This window comes from Rhagoletis zephyria, unplaced genomic scaffold, assembly GCF_001687245.7.
Source record: "Rhagoletis zephyria isolate East Lansing unplaced genomic scaffold, Rhagoletis_zephyria_1.1 Rzeph_scaffold_01810, whole genome shotgun sequence".
NCBI classification, from domain to species: domain Eukaryota; kingdom Metazoa; phylum Arthropoda; class Insecta; order Diptera; family Tephritidae; genus Rhagoletis; species Rhagoletis zephyria.
In genome coordinates, this window is record NW_016158894.1 from 37,769 (window position 1) to 56,327 (window position 18,559).

The 18,559-nt window shown below is 35.4% G+C and overlaps 3 protein-coding genes across 6 annotated transcripts; 1 reads left to right on the plus strand and 2 right to left on the minus strand.

The window, feature by feature from the left end:
- The first annotated feature begins 3,987 nt into the window (after nt 1-3,987).
- Nucleotides 3,988-6,657, plus strand: LOC108365232 (putative nuclease HARBI1). Of its 2 annotated transcripts, XM_017619220.1 has the most exons (4): nt 3,988-4,093; nt 4,189-4,487; nt 4,825-4,961; nt 5,065-6,657. In XM_017619220.1, exons 2-4 carry the CDS (start codon nt 4,209-4,211, stop codon nt 5,702-5,704), a joined length of 1,056 nt encoding a protein of 351 aa, XP_017474709.1. In that variant the 5' UTR covers nt 3,988-4,093; nt 4,189-4,208; the 3' UTR covers nt 5,705-6,657. The 2 variants fall into 2 exon arrangements, with proteins under 2 accessions (XP_017474709.1, XP_017474708.1); XM_017619219.1 differs by having other exon boundaries at nt 3,988-4,487.
- On the minus strand, nt 5,733-8,646 carry LOC108365234 (uncharacterized). 3 transcript variants are annotated; one of them, XM_017619223.1, is made up of 6 exons: nt 7,757-8,646; nt 6,998-7,156; nt 6,295-6,397; nt 6,160-6,243; nt 5,938-6,083; nt 5,733-5,876 (listed from the first exon to the last, which is right to left on the minus strand). In XM_017619223.1, exons 2-6 carry the CDS (start codon nt 7,118-7,120, stop codon nt 5,757-5,759), a joined length of 576 nt encoding a protein of 191 aa, XP_017474712.1. In that variant the 5' UTR covers nt 7,121-7,156; nt 7,757-8,646; the 3' UTR covers nt 5,733-5,756. The 3 variants fall into 3 exon arrangements, with proteins under 3 accessions (XP_017474712.1, XP_017474711.1, XP_017474710.1); XM_017619222.1 differs by having other exon boundaries at nt 7,595-8,646; XM_017619221.1 differs by having other exon boundaries at nt 6,998-8,646.
- Nucleotides 7,613-15,882, minus strand: LOC108365235 (putative nuclease HARBI1). Its single transcript, XM_017619225.1, has 5 exons — nt 15,840-15,882; nt 15,050-15,289; nt 14,730-14,977; nt 7,757-7,945; nt 7,613-7,666 (listed from the first exon to the last, which is right to left on the minus strand). The coding sequence occupies exons 1-5, from the start codon at nt 15,880-15,882 to the stop codon at nt 7,613-7,615; spliced, it is 774 nt and encodes a 257-aa protein (XP_017474714.1).
- Nucleotides 15,883-18,559: the final 2,677 nt, after the last annotated feature.

Genomic DNA, 18,559 nt, shown 5'->3' on the forward strand with positions numbered 1-18,559 from the left:
ACTGGAGCGTCGGTGTCCATTCGAACGACATGACCAAGCCAGCAGAGCCGCTGTTGAAGAGTGCTCTCTGAGAGCAGGTGTGAGAGTCGAGTAGCGAAAGCGCTGGCTGTCTGTTGTGATTGCAGCTTTTCGACGTTAAGCTTTCCTTGCATATTTGGGCGCACATTTTTTGCTGCACATAGGCGGGTGCGTATCTTGGCTGCAACAAGATAGTGGTCCGAGTCGATGTTTGGGCCTCGGAGTGTGCGTACGTCTAAAACACTGGAAGCGTGCCTTCCGTCTATCACAACATGATCGATTTGGTTTCTCGTTTTTCGATCCGGAGACAGCCAGGTAGCTTGATGGATCTTTTTATATTTTCTAACTGATGCTAGCAACAAAAAACCGATTTGAAAACAAATTGAAGTCAATACACTTTTCAATTTCAACGCGTTTTGAAATTTAATTTATGCATCCGTTTTGAATCACAGCGAACTGGGTCAAAGCGCTTTATGTGTCGGTATAAACAAGGCAATACAGCCTTTTGATTCTTAACAACATACGTTAGACATTTTATTTAACTGTTGAAATGGTAACAATTACATATGCGCAAAATGTTACTATACATTAATTTTTTTTATAAAAATACAGTTTTTAATTTCATTTTTCATTTAGACAATGGAAATATTTTAATTTTAAAAATGTATCACATATTTGTGAAGATTTTAAAGCTTCCAAAAAATATGCAGAAAACACAAATGAGCCTTAGGAATAATCAATAAGCAATTGCTTTTTCTTAAAATTGTAGACTTTTTATTAGATAGTAAATAAACAATTGCTTTTTCTTAAAATTTCAGACCTTTTATTAGATTTGTTGAAACAAATTTAAACAAAAGGTTTGAAATTTTAAGAAAAAGCAATCGCTTATTTTTGAATTATTTTATATACTTATTTTCTGTCTCAAAATAGCTTCTCGGCCATGCGGTGGAGTAAATTGAAAAACGAAAAAGAAAAATATTTGAATGGACATTTGTTAAAGAAACCGATTTAGTTAATAAAAAAGGAAATTGAGCATTAATCATGACGATAATGCTTCATTAGACGCCAGGCCAATAACCTAAATCATCAAACAAACATTCGTTTGCGGATGCGGAAAACATCGTCCCAATTGTACGTTTGTCTCCAATTTCTTTTATTAATAATTGAATAAATTTAATTTAGTTTATTTATATTTTCCGAAAATTTCCAATGGTGCTGATTGCTGCAAGGATTATTTAGCGATTTGGAGCATCATCAACACAATATATGGACATATATAAGTATTATTTCACAGATCTCAAGCTCAGCTTAGAAATACGTCACCAAAATTATGAAAAATTTAAGAAGCAATTATTTTTATTTGTAACGCAAAAGCACTATCTGACCCAATCTGATAGGTATATTTCTCCTAAATTTAACCCATTTTATTTACTCACTCTTTGTCTTTCGTGAAAATATATATTTTATTAAAATTTTCAGATATGCACATATATTTTAAAATTTTTGCTTTAATTTTTGTCTCCTTTTAATATTTAATTAGATACGCTAAGATTAAAATAACCTTAAAACGAAACAGCACAGCAACCTTTTTCTGTTCATCTTCAGCACACAAAACCCTTTTTTGTTAAAATTGGGCGCTGCACAAAATCCTGGCTTTTATATTTTCCATCAAAATACCACTTCGCAGCCCTGGGTTTTCACGAAGCGTTTCATTCGGGTCGTAGTTTTGCAACTTCGGGCCATTCGGTGTTGTATGCCTATTGGCTGCCATATTGTTCACACTGTCATCGCCATATTGAATACCCTGTCAATTATCTATCAACCCTAAGATATCTCACTTGTATTCTTCCACAATGATCTAAATATTGTTTCTTACGCAAACTCGACACAAATATAGACTGTCACGAATCCATAGACACACAAGTTTACCCGAATGCCAAATATCTCATGACAGAAAATGAAAGTATATTCAACGCAAACATGATGAAATTCCTATATAATCGACTACAAATAACGCATTCAGTTATCCCAATATGTCGTATCATCGTCGGACGTTCAAGTTGATCGGGTACATAATACGCTTATCGCACTTTCTCAGAGTTTAGCTGCCCAAAATAAAACCGCGCCCGGTGAAGAAATTTTTAACGCTATTCGTAAGCATAATAGGACTATCCACTCCTCTACAGGATACAAACCTGAAGACGTATTTTTCAATCGTGACATCAAATATAATAGAGGAAAAACAGGATAAGTTACTTCAGTATCATAATAAAAATAGACAAGTCATAACATTTAAACCAGGAGATGTAATATATAGCCGAAAAGACCGCCGTAATAAACTTGCAAAAAAAATATAGGGGCTTGTTCGAGTTGCAATCACAACCGCAGTGTTGCCCGAATCATTAAAGTATCACGTTTCATTTCATTTTCATTTATTATCATCAGTGCGGCAGTACTGCCGCTTTTATTACGTGTCTCGAACAGGCCCATAATAAACATAAAATAAAAAATCGCGGGCACACAATTTTAACAGTGAGGGGGAGAATAATACATAAAGATAGCAACAGGATTCATAACCTTGTTGATATTCTCACTCTGACTTTCCGATAGAGTTACAGACCTAACAGATAAAAAAAAACGCGTGTAGCACCGTACACGTGATAGAAGTGAAACTTCTTAGAAAAGGTGTGAGTACCAAGTACTCAAGAAAATTTGATGTGTAAAGATACATATGTGTACGGCACGGCAAAGCATTTGGCGACNACGTGATAGAAGTGAAACTTCTTAGAAAAGGTGTGAGTACCAAGTACTCAGGAAAAATTTGATGTGTAAAGATACATATGTGTACGGCACGGCAAAGCATTTGGCGACTGAGTTACTTACATATGGAGGTTAGGCTAGAAATTAAACATTAATTTCATTTAATTTCACTGATTTATAATTTTTTGATTCATTTTTAATTTCAATTGAAAATCCGGTATCAACACCTTGTATGAGTTTGCCCTTCTAGCATCGTTAGGACCGGGTCATAATGGAAGTAACTGAGTGAAGTGAACTCTCACATAATTATCTTTTGTATTTTTAATAAATGCAAATGCTTATAATGCAATCAATAGATCCCTACGATGTCGCCGTGATTAGTTACCATTTGTCCCGTGCTTTATAAACAAGGCGTTATGCAACGGACGAACCTTTGTTTGCAAAATGCATTAATTTAAGTTGAAAGAAGAGAAATTCCTTTGCTCGGCATCTCCTCTTACTCGCCTTCTCTTTGCGCAACGTTGTATTCTATCCAAGGCAAATTCATATGTTCTTATCACGAATTGATATATTCATGTGGTAGCAGGAGTATAAAAACATAAAATTACCTAACCTCGTAGACCTATTCACGAAATCATTTCATGAATTTGAGTAGAAACTCAGTGCATAAACACGATTTACAAAATCTATTTCGGAGGATTTATAAAAAAAGGAGAAAAATTTGGCATTCAATCGATGGATATAACATATAATGTTTTTTTGCTATGTGGTTACCACTAAAATAAACTCAAAATAGAATGCCGTTATACAACATGCCCATTAACGTTGCGACGAGTTGTACAACTTGCCACAAAATCAATCTTTCATAGAACTTCACGCTTTTTTTTAGGTATGGCAGTTACTGGAGCCAAGTCGAATTTATACAAGGTGGTGTTGGCAGAACTATAACATTTTCTCCGCGGTACTTCTAAATGTCTAATGATGCAGCTATCGCATCTGCGACTGCGGTACCTCAAGCACCCCAGTGGGAAACGGCTACCAGAAGAAATTAAATAAGCCTATTGTCATTAGCTCCAATAACAACAATGAACTACAAGTTGTTCCTGCATACAAATGGCTACATCTGTCCTCATTCTGGCCCAGCGTTAAGGTGATAGATATTCTTTCTTATATTTCGAAGCATGCTGGAATTGACTCTTACAGCCGCACTCAGAGTCGTTTAATGATTACTTAAGGTGTCCCTCAGTAACGATTTGAAAAAATTCCCTCTCAGAGTCAGCTAATGTTTCATTAACGGCATTTAATGAACATTAAAGTTGAGTAAAGAAAAACCTTCACTTAACTTTTTAACGAGAGATTTTGACAATCTTTTGTTTATTATTTTATTATTTTCGTTTGAATTTGTGTTAGATTTTTAAAATAGTGGAAAAATGTCCGATCTAGAAGACTTCATGGACTTTGCGGATTATGTAAGAAGGCACAGGGAAGTGGGATTGAGGCGCTATCTTCGAGATTATTCTGATCCTTTCACGAAGTACTCAAATCGGGAATTCCATGCACGATATAGATTTACGCCTGAAACTATTAAGAATGTTATTTTGCCTTTGGTGTCTTCTGAGTTGGATAAGCCAACCAGAAGAGGATTACCATTTCACCCGGAAATAATGTTATTGGTAACACTTCGATATTATGCCACTGGCAGTTTTCAGGTTGGTATTGATACAATTATTTACGAGAAGATAACATTTGAATCTGTCTCCATATTATATGTATTATTTTCCAAGGATGGATGTATGCATATAACTATTTCAAGAAACAGCTGAAACTATATACATATGTACATATACATACATATATTTTTAGCATATCATATATAAATAAATTAAAAAAATTAATTAAATTATATAAATTATTATTTATCTTGGAACTTCGACGTTCTTTAATAAGTTATACCAACATACATATGGAAATAAACGTGTGAATTTCCAATGCCTCAACTTTTGGATCTAATGAACGATAACATATGACTATCCATTTCAATTACAGAAACTGGATGGAGATGTGATGAACATATGTCAACAGTCAGTTTCGCGAATAATTTTTCAAGTCTCTACTTCAATAGCGCGAAAAACCAAAGACCTCGTTAAATTTCCATCTACTGCAGAAGAATTTAATAGAGTAAAGTAGGGCCATATTTTGTATTCTGAATTTCGTTAATACATAATAAGTATTTTTACATACTATGTATAAAAATGCTTAATTATTGTTGCACATTTTTATTTGTAGGCAACAGTTTTATGAATTGGCTCATTTTCCTGGAGTAATTGCGTGCGTAGATTGCACACATATTAAAATAAGAAGCCCAGGAGGATTATCTGCTGAGGTATACAGAAATAGGAAAGGGTGGTTCTCTATCAATGTACAAGCAGTCACTGGTCCAAACTTGGAATTTTTTGATTTAGTAGTTCGTTGGCCTGGGAGTACGCACGATAGCTTTATATATAACAGCAGTTCGGTTAAGCAAAGATTCAATAGCGGGGAATTAAAAGGAATACTCTTAGGTGACAGTGGATATGCTGTCAGTAATTTGCTTTTAACTCCGTTTTTATCACCAAGCTCAACTCCACAAAAGGAGTACAATAAAAGCCACATTAAAACAAGAAACACTGTGGAAAGATGTTTTGGAGTTTGGAAGCGAAGATTCCCCTGCCTTCACGTTGGAATGGGTATTAAGCTGGAGACCGTTGTAGCTGTTATATGCGCATGTGCAGCATTGCATAACATTTCCATCTTAGTAGATGACTTGCTACCAGTCAGCTCTGATAACATCGAAACTTTTAATGTCGAAGCCTCACCAATCAATGAAAACTCCAACAGCAACGGTTTTATTGCGCGTCAATCTCTGGTAGACAGATTTTTTTCCTAAGATCTTTTGCTACAAATAAAAGTCTTTAGATGTTGAAATATTAACTATGTCTTTAATTTATTGAACGATTTTTTTTTGCCTCTTCAAAATCTATTTTAGCCTTTTGTAGTAATACTTGGTTTTTTTGCTCTTCCAACAAGGCTGCTCTTTTTTTTATTTGCTCAACTTCCAACTGTAAAAGAAAATATGCATATACAAATATTTAGCTTTACCAATGCATAGTTATTATATACCTGTGTTTTGACTAATTCAAGCTTAAGCTTCTCTCTCTTCTCTAGGTACCTTACCCGTAATGCTGCCTCCCGCCGAACGTAGTCGCTTGGTCTGCGTACTTGCTCCTTTTCCACTTTTTGTTGGTGGCCAGTTTCATTACTGTGTACTATGTAGTTAAAAAGCAGCGAAAAGAATTTTAGTATATCGTAGATGACTTCTTTCGTATTTTATAGGTACAGTACCTGCAACATTTGGTTCACCTTCATAATTTATGCTTATGGCTTTGAAGTTTACGTCGGATTCCTCATTTGCTTCCGTGATCATATCTAAAAAATGTTGGTTAAAAAGTGATTTGCCTTATATCTTAAAGGACATACCTAAAAACTCAATGGAGCTAGATTGGCTATTTTCCATGTTTAGCAAAATTGCCCCATCGCTGTCAAAGTTGTTGGAGATTTCGCAAATCATTGCGGGAGCAGCCTAATAATTAAATTTTATGACGACAAGACAGTATGAAGATAATAGTTAAGTCCCTAACAGCGCACTTATACGATATGAATGTATTTACATATCGATGGTCCTGTACAACAACGACACAATTCAAAATTCAAAAAAATATAAAAACTGTTACTACTGTTAAGTGACTCATGTATTTAATCCTTGTCGAATCCATGTCTCATCTTTTGTACTTACTTTAACAATCCTTACTGCTTACTTTAGTAAGGGATGGAAATGGATTAGACAAGGATTAGAGACAATAATCACTTAACAGTAGTAACAGTTTTTATTTTTCGAATTTTAATTTGTGTCGTTATTGCACAGGACCATCGATATGTAAACGTTTTTTTTTTGTATGTACTCGTAAGTAAAGTAGCATTTACATATATGTATATCGTTACTTTAATATAGAAAGGCTCTATTTCACATAATGCTCAAAATCAATCAATAGGTGAATTTAGGATTTTTAGCTAGTTACGATTTTTTTTTTGTATTTCAGCGACGATGAGAGATAGGGCCTTTCTATATTAAGATAACGATAAGCAAATAAATATCGTGTAAGAGCGCTGTAAGGATACATACCTCTTCCACCATGTCCACTATTGCTTCTACTTGCCGTGATGTTGATGGCACCGGTGGCCCACCGCCCGTTCGAAATAAATTACCCCTTTCTACTGCCCGAGCCTTTCGTGCGACTGCCTTCATATTTTCCCACGCCCTCCTTAATGTAACCGTCTCACGCTGAAATAAACAATATGGAAACACGAAATACTAAAGGTGGCCTCAAGCAGATGCGATAATACCGGTGCGATACGATATCGTATTTTTTGCGATAACGATAAAAAGCAAACGCTCTCAAACAGGTGAGATACGACACACTGCGGTGCTATACCGCAGTGGTTTGTATTGATCGCATATCGTAAAATTTTTTACCGCATCTGTTTGACGCTACCTTAAGGCGTATAATAAATTGAATAAATGCATTAGGTCGGGTATTTTTTCGACATCGTTCCTAGCACATTCGTATTCTACATTAAATACCAAAGAAAAAATTCCATTATAGCTCCAAATTTTGAGCCCCCCAAAATTTTAAAATAACCTATCTTTAATTAATACTAAGTTAATGTCTACACTTAATATTAGCGGGAGTGTTATGAAGGTCATATTTTTAATACTTACTTATGTCTTAACGTAGCATTAATTGAAGATAGCTTTTTCAAGTTTGGCGGGCTCGAAATCCAGAGCTATGCTCTAATGGAATTTTTTCTTAGAAATTTATCTAGAATCCGAATCTGTTCCATTCGTTCCATACAACCCGCCTTAAAACGCATATAATTTTACCTTGTAGACATTCGAATTTGAATTGAACTCATTCGTAAGCAAATCCCAAGCTTCTTTCTTTCTCAAAATTGATTTTCCATCCGTATGCTTCGATTCTATAATAGGCCGCTTCTTTATTAGTTGCCCTAATATAGCCTTTTCATCGGCAGTGAAATTTGATACACGCTTTCGATTTACTTTTGCTTCTTCCTAAATTAAAACAAACATTTGTATACGTACATAGAAATTTCCTGGGTGAATTAAGAGCAGGTATTGCAGTTCTTGAATGTGGTAACATGGACAAGCTTTAGCTTTACTATAGTTTGTGCAAGAACCTTTTAACTTGTCGCTTCCAAGAAACAATTGCATTGTAGCTTGACTTGTAAAATCGCATTCCTAAAACGACTGTATTGCAGTTTTCAAATGTGTTTCGAAGAGTTATTACATACAATTCTTTGGGGATGTACAAAACCCACCACACTTCTGGTAGCCCTAACTGACCAGATCACATCTTCGAGTGTGAGCCACTCTCAAAATAGACAAAAACGCTTCTCATCACAATTGTGCTAGCTAATAATTGATTGCCTGCACTATTCTGGAGAGCGTTGCCCAATACTATCTCTCAGCACGGACTTTTCTTTGCAGGCTGGGTACTAAGTAGTGCAGCAATGGACATAAAAGTGGTCATAAATAAGCCGAGACACGTCCAGGACTTAATATAAACCATATTAATTCTAAAACACATACATTCATTCATATGTAAACTATGCATTGTTAAATTATTACAAAAGAAACTCGGAATCAATCACACAATACAAAGAACCAAGTTTTTTCTATGGAGTCCGTACAGCACCAGGGATTTTTAAGAATTTCGCTAACCTCGCATCATTGGAGTTTATAAGGAAGCGCGATCTATACACACTTAATACTGGTGATCTGATTAAAAATGAATGCAGCGAGTACAAATTAATAGGAGGAAGGCCTAAACTACGATCTTGCTTTACTTCTACACCGATACTTACCATTATAATATAATTATTATATTATGTATGCTTTCTTGCCTTGGTGCTGATAGAAAAACAATGAAATACGTATTTCGTATGAAAGCACAATATAATCTAACTTCAAATATTTAATTTTTTGTCAATTTGAAGTGAGTGTTGCTAAAGAAAAAGAGGGAAGAAATTGACAAGCCCTTAAAGTTTTCATTAACTAATGAATCATTAAAAAATGACTCTGAGAGGAAACATTAATTAACAGATTTAACGATCATTAGTTAAGTGCCCGTTAGAGCTAATTTAATGAACGTTTCTGAGTGCGGCCGTAAGTCTTTGGTATGCTATACACTGGTTAAAAAATATTCTGATTTAAGTGAACTTAAAAAGATTAATTTTAAATTGGGTGTATCGGATTGTTTTTATGACAAGTTGCTCAATGCAGATATCTAGCCCGAGAGTGTAAAAATTCGGCCTTTTGCGTTTTTTTTCACAAAGACGATGCACCACCGCATCAATCATAACTAATACCGCACTCAATAAAGCTCCGAAAAATCTAAAAATATGTTTTCAAAATGTTTCTGGGCTAAGAACTAAATCTAAGCAACTTTTAGTGGTGAGTTCGCGTATGGACTATGATATTTTTATTCTCATTGAGACAAGGCTAAATGATAGCTTCTTTGCCAATGAATTTTTTGATCCCAACTTATACAATGTATTTCGAAAAGATCGAGATGTTATGAAAACAGGTCTCACCAGAGGTGGAGGGGTCCTAATTGCCGTTCAACGGAAGTACTGCTCATCGCTTGTGACTTTGATGAATACGGACACACTCCTGGACCAGCTGTGTGTATCCGTGAAGGGCGTTTCAAGTCTCTTGCTTTGTGCGTCCTATATTCCTCCGTCAAGTAATGATACACTGTATAAAGCGCACGTGGAAAATGTTGTAGGCTTAGCATCTAATTATGGAAATATATATAACTCATTTGATTGATAATTTTTTAAGTTGTAGACTTGTTCAGATTAATAATTTCTCAAATAGCCTTTCTCGAATTTTAGACTTGATTTTCATCAATGATGATTTGAATTTTTTCATGCGTGAATGCCTAGACCCTCTGTCTACTCCTGGCCTATACCATGTACCGCTTGTCCTTAATTTGGAATTCTACGAGTTTAATGTGATTTGTTCTGATAATGAAGTTGCTCGCTCTTGCTATAGAAATTTTGATTTTGAAATAGTTAACGCAGCAGTTGCCAGTCTAGATTGGGATTTCTTATTTGCCGGGGTTGAAGTTGCCAGTTGTTATCATGTTTTTAAGCATGAGATAAGTGAAATCTGTAAAGAAAAAATAACTGCGCTTAAAAAGACTAGTTATAGAATACCATGGCACACTAAGGAGCTGCGAAAACTTAAAAACTTTAGAAACAAATATTTTAAAAAGTTTAAGCTATCTAATTCCGTTGCTCATAAAGATAAATATTTGTATAATTCAAAGGAACTCAAATCTTTGGAAAGGAATTTAAAGCGAAATTATATTCTTAAGTTCGAGTCGGACATAAAGTCAAGTCCTAGTTCTTTCTGGCGATATGTCAAATCAAGGAAATCATGTTCAAGTATTCCTTCTGTTGTCTACTACAACGAAACTCAAGCACAATCTTCTCTAGAAGCAGCCAATCTAACTTCTAACTTTGAAGTTGATGCGAATTTGGCTTGTGAAATTGAACTCGATATAAATTCCCCAGTCAATCTTGGTTCGCTAACCTTAACGCTGGCTGAGGTTGAAGATGGAATACGGCAACTCCAAGCATCCACAAAAGCTGATGTAAATGGGCTATCTTCGTATATTTTTAAAAATTGCTCTGCACTTGCCTGTCCAGTTTTTTTAATGTTCAAAAAATCACTTGAACGAGGTGATTTCATAGATGCCGGGAAAGTAACTAAATAAATCCAGTATTTAAAAGTGGCAGTAAGAATAACATTACCAATTATAGACCAACTTCTAAATTATCCACGGTCTCAAAATTAGTTGAACTTATTGTGAAAGAAAAAATTTATTTTTCAGTTTATCGCCTAATCTCCGTTGATCAGCATGGTTTCATGAAAGGTAGATCAACTGTCTGCAACCTTGCAGTGTTTGCTGAATATTGTATGTCTGCTTTCCTAAACCGTGTTCAAGTATATGCTGTGTACACAGACTTCTCAAAAGCATTTGACAATGTTAGCCACACAATTTTAATTTCCAAATTGAGGGCTTTAGGATTTCATTCCACCCTTTTAAAATGGTTTAAATCCTATCTCTCCTCTCGGAAATTTGTTGTTAATGTTGATAGTGTGTCATCAGCCCCTTTCATTGCGTCCTCTGGTGTTCCTGGTGTGGAAGTATACTGGGTCCTCTACTCTTTATAATTTTTGTTAATGACATTTCTAGTTGCTTCTTTTGTATGCTGATGATATAAAGATATACTCAGCGATTGCGAGTTATTCGGACTCTGTAAATCTTCAGTCTGATAACGTCGATGCTTGGTGCAAAATAAATAAGTTAAGATTAAATATAAGCAAGCGCTTCCATATCTCTTATTCTAAATCTCGTTCTTCTATTCCTACCTCCTATCACATTGATGGCTTTAGGTAATCCAATCCGAGTGAAATTATTGATCTTGGGGTGGTTTTCGACTCTAGATCAGTGTCCGCCAAAAAGAGAAGTCTTAAAATGAGAATGTATTAGTTATGAAATAAAAAATGAGAATGTGTTGGTGGTAATGCACGGAAATGCGTCATCAACCTGCTTCGCCTATTGTTTGCATGCAACTAAATAAAATTTGTTGCTCTGCTACTCTTTCTGTTGAGCTTCGGATTGTGTACGTGTGAAAGGCCGAATATAGTTCGTTTCCCAGGAAAGTGTTTGGCGGTCACTGCTCTAGATTCTCCTTTCAAAGTCATTTAAATTACAGTATTGCAAAGTCGTATGCTGTACTAGCTTTTATTCGACGTTTCAGCTCAGACTTTACTGATCCCTATACTCTAAAGGTGTTATATAATTCGCTTGTGCATTCTAAGCTAGAATTTGCTGCTTTTATATGGAGACCATATTATGCATGTCACATTAGTAGGCTCGAGCGTGTCCAAAAAGTCTTTATCCGCTATGCTTTACGTTCTCTGAAATTTTCTGAGCCAATTCCATCTTACAGAGGTCGGTGCATGCTCATTAACCTAAAATCGTTGGAAAGTAGAAGGACTATTCTCTCTCTCACTTTCGTTTATGATCTAATAAATGGGATGATCGACTCCCCATTCTACTCGCAAAAATTAATATCAATATTCCGCAGCGCAGTNATGAGAATGTGTTGGTGGTAATGCACGGAAATGCGTCATCAACCTGCTTCGCCTATTGTTTGCATGCAACTAAATAAAATTTGTTGCTCTGCTACTCTTTCTGTTGAGCTTCGGATTGTGTACGTGTGAAAGGCCGAATATAGTTCGTTTCCCAGGAAAGTGTTTGGCGGTCACTGCTCTAGATTCTCCTTTCAAAGTCATTTAAATTACAGTATTGCAAAGTCGTATGCTGTACTAGCTTTTATTCGACGTTTCAGCTCAGACTTTACTGATCCCTATACTCTAAAGGTGTTATATAATTCGCTTGTGCATTCTAAGCTAGAATTTGCTGCTTTTATATGGAGACCATATTATGCATGTCACATTAGTAGGCTCGAGCGTGTCCAAAAAGTCTTTATCCGCTATGCTTTACGTTCTCTGAAATTTTCTGAGCCAATTCCATCTTACAGAGGTCGGTGCATGCTCATTAACCTAAAATCGTTGGAAAGTAGAAGGACTATTCTCTCTCTCACTTTCGTTTATGATCTAATAAATGGGATGATCGACTCCCCATCTCTACTCGCAAAAATTAATATCAATATTATGCTTGTAATGCTCCGATTCTGAGAACTTTGAGAGAATCTAATTCGCTTTCAACTCTCAATTTTTTGACTTTTCTTACACAAAATACTATTTTAAAATATTATTAAATGAAATATTTAATTAGTCTTAAGTGCTCTCTAATTTTTTTCTTTGTAATCTGTAAGAATTGTTACACTTTTCTAGATTAAAACGAATAAATAAATAAAATGATGTGTTTGTCGTATGTACATACATTAGTGGTAATTCTTCCCTGCAAAAAATGCGACTACTCCGGGATGACTTCGGGAGCAATCGCAAAGTAACTTGCGAATAATACCACTTTTGATCTCCTTATATGGAATGAACTGTTCGCTTCTGGTCGAGCATGTCCTATGAAGAGACTAATTGTTTCCTTTTGTGCCCGAACGGGCATAAAAAGCGACTAGTAACTTTTAAATAATGAAAATTTGCACCAGCTGCGATTCGAACCGGGGTTCTCAGTTTTGTTGAGCGAATACTCTCTCCCTGTGCCAATGAAGCACATGAAATTTCATTGACTAAGTGCGTACATGTCATTAAAACGTTAAAAGCACCCGTTAAAGAGGAGTCGGGGAATAATTGATCTCCAGTTATCGACTAATTGATCTCTACCCGTATGAGACTAGTTGCTCCCTTTAGAGATTAGTCGCACAATTTTTTGCAGGGTCGCTTTGGGTACGCACACAGTTGAGTGTGAGCTTGTAAAATACGCATATTATACATTTTAAATTACTTTTAAATCTATAATTCTGGTAGGTATTTTAATGCTCTATCTTTTGATATATATATTAACTACTGCAAGAAATGCAGTAAATTAAATTTAAAATTTAAAATTTTCGTAAAATTTGTTTCTTATTTATTTCAAATTTGCGATCATAATGTGGTTATTAGAGCTATTGATGCTTGTCATCCCGGTTCTAGCCATGACTCCTTTATATGGAGCATGAGCAATGCAAGACAGTTAGTCATGACGAAGTATCGAGATGGTGAAAACAAATCGTGGTTATTGGGCGATGCCGGGTATGCTCTGGAACCTTTTCTATTAACGCCATATAGAAAACCAGAACCACGGTCTATACAACACGCGTTTAACAAAACACATTCTTCGACACGTAATGTAGTTGAACGAACAATTGGGGTTCTTAAAACTCGTTTTCGTTGTTTGTTAGGAACCTTGCAGTACAAACCAAATAAGGTTGCGAAAATAATGAATGTATGTGTTGCCTTGCATAATATTTGTCGCCACTATAATCTTGAATATGACTATGATGAACCTGAAGAAAACGCCAGCGAAGTAGATAGTGAAGTAGATAGATTTGTACTAACAGACATTAACTTGCAAAGTGAATCACAAAGAATTAGAGACGAAATTGCGAATAATATTATATAATATTTTAATAAAAACAAGTATATTTAATAAAAACCAGTACTATAATTATAAATAAACAATTTTCACAAAAAACTAAACATTTTAAGACCTCAAGAGCCACTTTGTCTCCTTTGAAGAAGCCTTTGGCTATGTCTGGATTTACTTCCATGAAATCCAACATATTTTTGCTTCGCTCCGCCGTCTTGTGCTTTCCCCTGCATTTTAATAATTTTAATTGTAGTAATTACCACTTTTATTTTCTCTACTTAAATTCTTTGCTGTTCGCTGACTATAAAATTTTTCCTTCGACCGTTAACAGTTATATTTTTCCTTCTCGTTTTGATTATTTTCTATTCCACTGGCTTTTAGCTGATCGGAACATTTCCGATAAAAAATTTCCGATAATCGGATTGCAGAACATCAAATTTCCGATAGAATTCCGATTCGAAGTGGATCGAAATGTAGAACAAGGCGGGATCGGAAATAATTTCCGATTGTCGGAATGCAGAACACCAACAATCGGAAACAAATCCGATTCCGATTCGAATCGGATTGCAGAACAGGGCTGTATATTCGTGTTAGTGTTCTAGATATAGATTGTCTTATCTGTGAAGCCGCATCATTATAACTTGATAAAGAAAGCTCATGGTTTTCGTTAGTATACTGTTCAACATTTTCTGAAATATCGTCATTCACGCGATAGTGAATGCAAATTTTGTGTAACGCTGCAGCAACGTTAACTATTTGACATACTTTCGAGGGTTCATAATGAAGCTCACGAGCACCCAGAAGGCATCTAAATCGGTTTTTAAATACACCAATGGTCCTTTCTACAATATTTCTAGCCTTCGCATGCACTTTATTGTAGTTACCTTCAGGACTTACCGATGGAGGTGATCGGAAGGGTGTCATTAGCCATGGCTCTAGGGCGTATCCAGCGTCTCCTATGGAAAGACTAAACCATTTTATTTTGACAAAAATTCACTAAAATTGGACGTATATATGTGTGTATATACCCAAAAGCCATGTGTTTCGTTCACCATCTAGGTACTTCTTCTTAAAAAAATATCGCGCATTGCTGACATTCCATATATGAGAATCATGGTTGCTGCCAGAATACTGCGCATTCACGTAGCGTATTCTCATTTTACTGTCGCATATCTGCAAACAAATTAAATAAGAAATTTGAAGTATGCATTTGTAAGTATGTAGATTCTTCTCAAAACCTACGATCATGGCATTGATGCTGTAGTAACCTTTGCGGTTAAAATAGAGAAACTTTTCTTTAATTGGAGCAACAATTTTAATGTGTGCCCCGTCTACACACAAAATCGCGCCAGGAAATCCATTTCTGGTAAAAGTATACCTTGGCTAGTCTTTATTCATCGTTGCTTAAGTCGAGGTTCACCCACTGAGGGCATAGATGGGTTTGAAGTGATGCTAATAAGTCTTTTAAGACGCACCAAAATGTGGACTGAGCCATTGGAATATCAAAGTCTTTACCCACTCCGTGCTGATAACCTCCCTCCGCAAAAAAACGTAAGACGGAAGATAAGCGACGGAGTAAAGAAATAGACGCCGACCTTTGTGAGCTTGCACTCCCCTCTAGAACACTCAGGACGTACAAAAAGGTCGCTTTATTTAAGCGGTAATTTTTAATAAACCTGCGTTTGAAAAATATTTTCAATTTAACTATGAAGTTATGTAGTTTCCAATATACATACATTCTTTCTTCGACATCGAGAGGGTTGCTTACGTCCCTCAATGACTTTCGCTGAATTCTAAGGTCCTATTTGTTTCTCTCACGTTCCTCCTTCGTCAGCATAATTCCAAATGCCAGTGAATCCATAGTACTTATATTTGAAAATTTCAATAAAGAATATAAGATTTTAGTTTTTTGTCTTCTATTTTGTTTATTTACTACGAGCCAGTTGATTTCGAAACGTCAAATTCAGAATTTTGGTTTGGCAGCACTTTTTTCGAGTTCACATGGATTCCGTGATAGCAAATTGCTCCGATTCGTAGCGGACATTCGTATTCGTAGCTAATAAGATCTCAATATAGTACATCCCAATCCCAAAAAGAAGATATACTCATAAATAAAATAGAAGTACTTAAAAATCAACTACTACCATCCGAGCATCGTGCAAAACGTGCCCTCAACTTTTTAGGCTCAGTTTTAAATTTATAACAGGAACACCGGAGCACGATGACCTAATAGAAATAAAGTCAGGACTCAACCAACTTATCAAAAGTAATAACCAACAAAGAAAAATAAATTCGTAGTTTGAAAAAGTTTTAGAAACACTAGACCCAGAATCTATAACTGAAGAGTTTATCATTACAAATTTTCGACTACTAATGCTTTTTTCAAGGAAAAATCTGCTAAAAATTAGATAAGTNCTCAACTTTTTAGGCTCAGTTTTAAATTTATAACAGGAACACCGGAGCACGATGACCTAATAGAAATAAAGTCAGGACTCAACCAACTTATCAAAAGTAATAACCAACAAAGAAAAATAAATTCGTAGTTTGAAAAAGTTTTAGAAACACTAGACCCAGAATCTATAACTGAAGAGTTTATCATTACAAATTTTCGTCTGCATTGAGGACCAGGACACCAGGGCAATTTTTTTAAATCAGGATAAATCCTGGAAAAACACGGACGTCTGGGGCAGCCCTACTATAGTGCAGTAACTGTGGTGGAAATCACACTGCTAACTATAGAGGTTGTCCAGTTTATATCTCAATGAAAGAGAAAATAGTTCCCAAAAATATTCCTATTAGGCGTAACCCCATACCAGAGCCCGCTAAGCTAATGTCTGCGCCAATGACTGTTAATAACTTTACTTCATAAGCACAAATGCTTAAAATACTCCTCCCACACAACCTCTTTTTGGTCAGAATAGTAGTAACCTAGAAGCTACTATAAACAACTTTATGAAAGTTATGCAAGAGCAAATGATGGCAATGCAGAGCATGGTACAAGATTTGATTAAAAATTGAAATCTATAACTTCAAGCCATTTTAGCTAAACCATGAATAATCTCAGAATTTGTTTTTGGAATGCGAACGGGATAACCCAGCATAGAAATGAACTATACATTTTTCTAAAGCGACATCATATAGACGTTTTGCTTGTATCTGAAACCCTTCTTACGTAATTTAATAACTTTCAAATTAATGGGCACAAATTCTATGATACTAAGCATAGGANTTGATTAAAAATTGAAATCTATAACTTCAAGCCATTTTAGCTAAACCATGAATAATCTCAGAATTTGTTTTTGGAATGCGAACGGGATAACCCAGCATAGAAATGAACTATACATTTTTCTAAAGCGACATCATATAGACGTTTTGCTTGTATCTGAAACCCTTCTTACGTAATTTAATAACTTTCAAATTAATGGGCACAAATTCTATGATACTAGACATATCCCGGTTTTAGACTATTTGTCCCGGTGTCCCGGTCCAACCTTAAAATGTCCCGGGTTTCGTTTAAGTGTCCCGGTTTTCGATTTATATGCACAAATTTAATAAAAGTTCAAAAATCACTACCGGTGTCATTTGTGATATAGTTACATCTCCAGATAGTTGGACTTTGCACAAGCAATATTTGATGATCGATATAGCCACATACATACCTGTAAATGAAAAGTGCCCTTCCTAATTAGCATCAGCTGTTTTTTATTTGTTTTGCTCGTTTGTTTTTCGAGCGGGCTTTAATTCCAATGTAAGTTTTCGCGACAAAGTTTATAGAATATCGATGGCTGAGTGGAAGATCGACCTATCTCGGCTGCCAGTTCGAAAACGCTCTATTTCAAAAAACTTTTCAAGACCGCCCTGTTTCAGAATTTTATTGAAAAACACCCTATCTCAAAATTCGGTTCAAAAATGCCCTATCTCACTTCAAAATGTATTGAAAAGATGCTGTTATAGGGCGTTTTTGAATCGGCAGCTGAGATAGGGCGTTTTTGAAACGAATTCTGAAATAGGGCGTTCTAGAAAAGTTTTTTGAGATAGAATGTTTTCGAACTGGCTGCCGAGATAGGTCGATCTTCCACTCAGCCATCGATATAAAGATGTGTGTTTATAGTGTTTTGATTACCCTTAGAAAATGCCAAAGAGTATAAATTCCTTTCCGCTTACACAGAAGAGTGCGTCATTTGTTTATATTTTTTGAAGTTATAGTACCTTGTTTAATACACCTAATGTGGATCAATGTTTTTTTCTTATTTCATCTCTATAGACTAAGGAAAGAAATTTGCTCAATATAAGTACATATGTGCGTTAAATGACGTGCACAGAGTTTTAAAATTATATTAAGGAAAAGTTAGAAGTTTTGAAACAAGTTCACAACAACGAAAAATATGACTGATTTTTTATGTTATCTTGTACCTAAATTTTTTTCATACAAAAAGAATTGCCAAACATAGTTTGTATGGAAGAAGCTGTCAGCAAAAAATTATCAAAAATTAACTAAAATTGTTGGGCCACAAAACTTCTTTTTAAAATTTTTATAA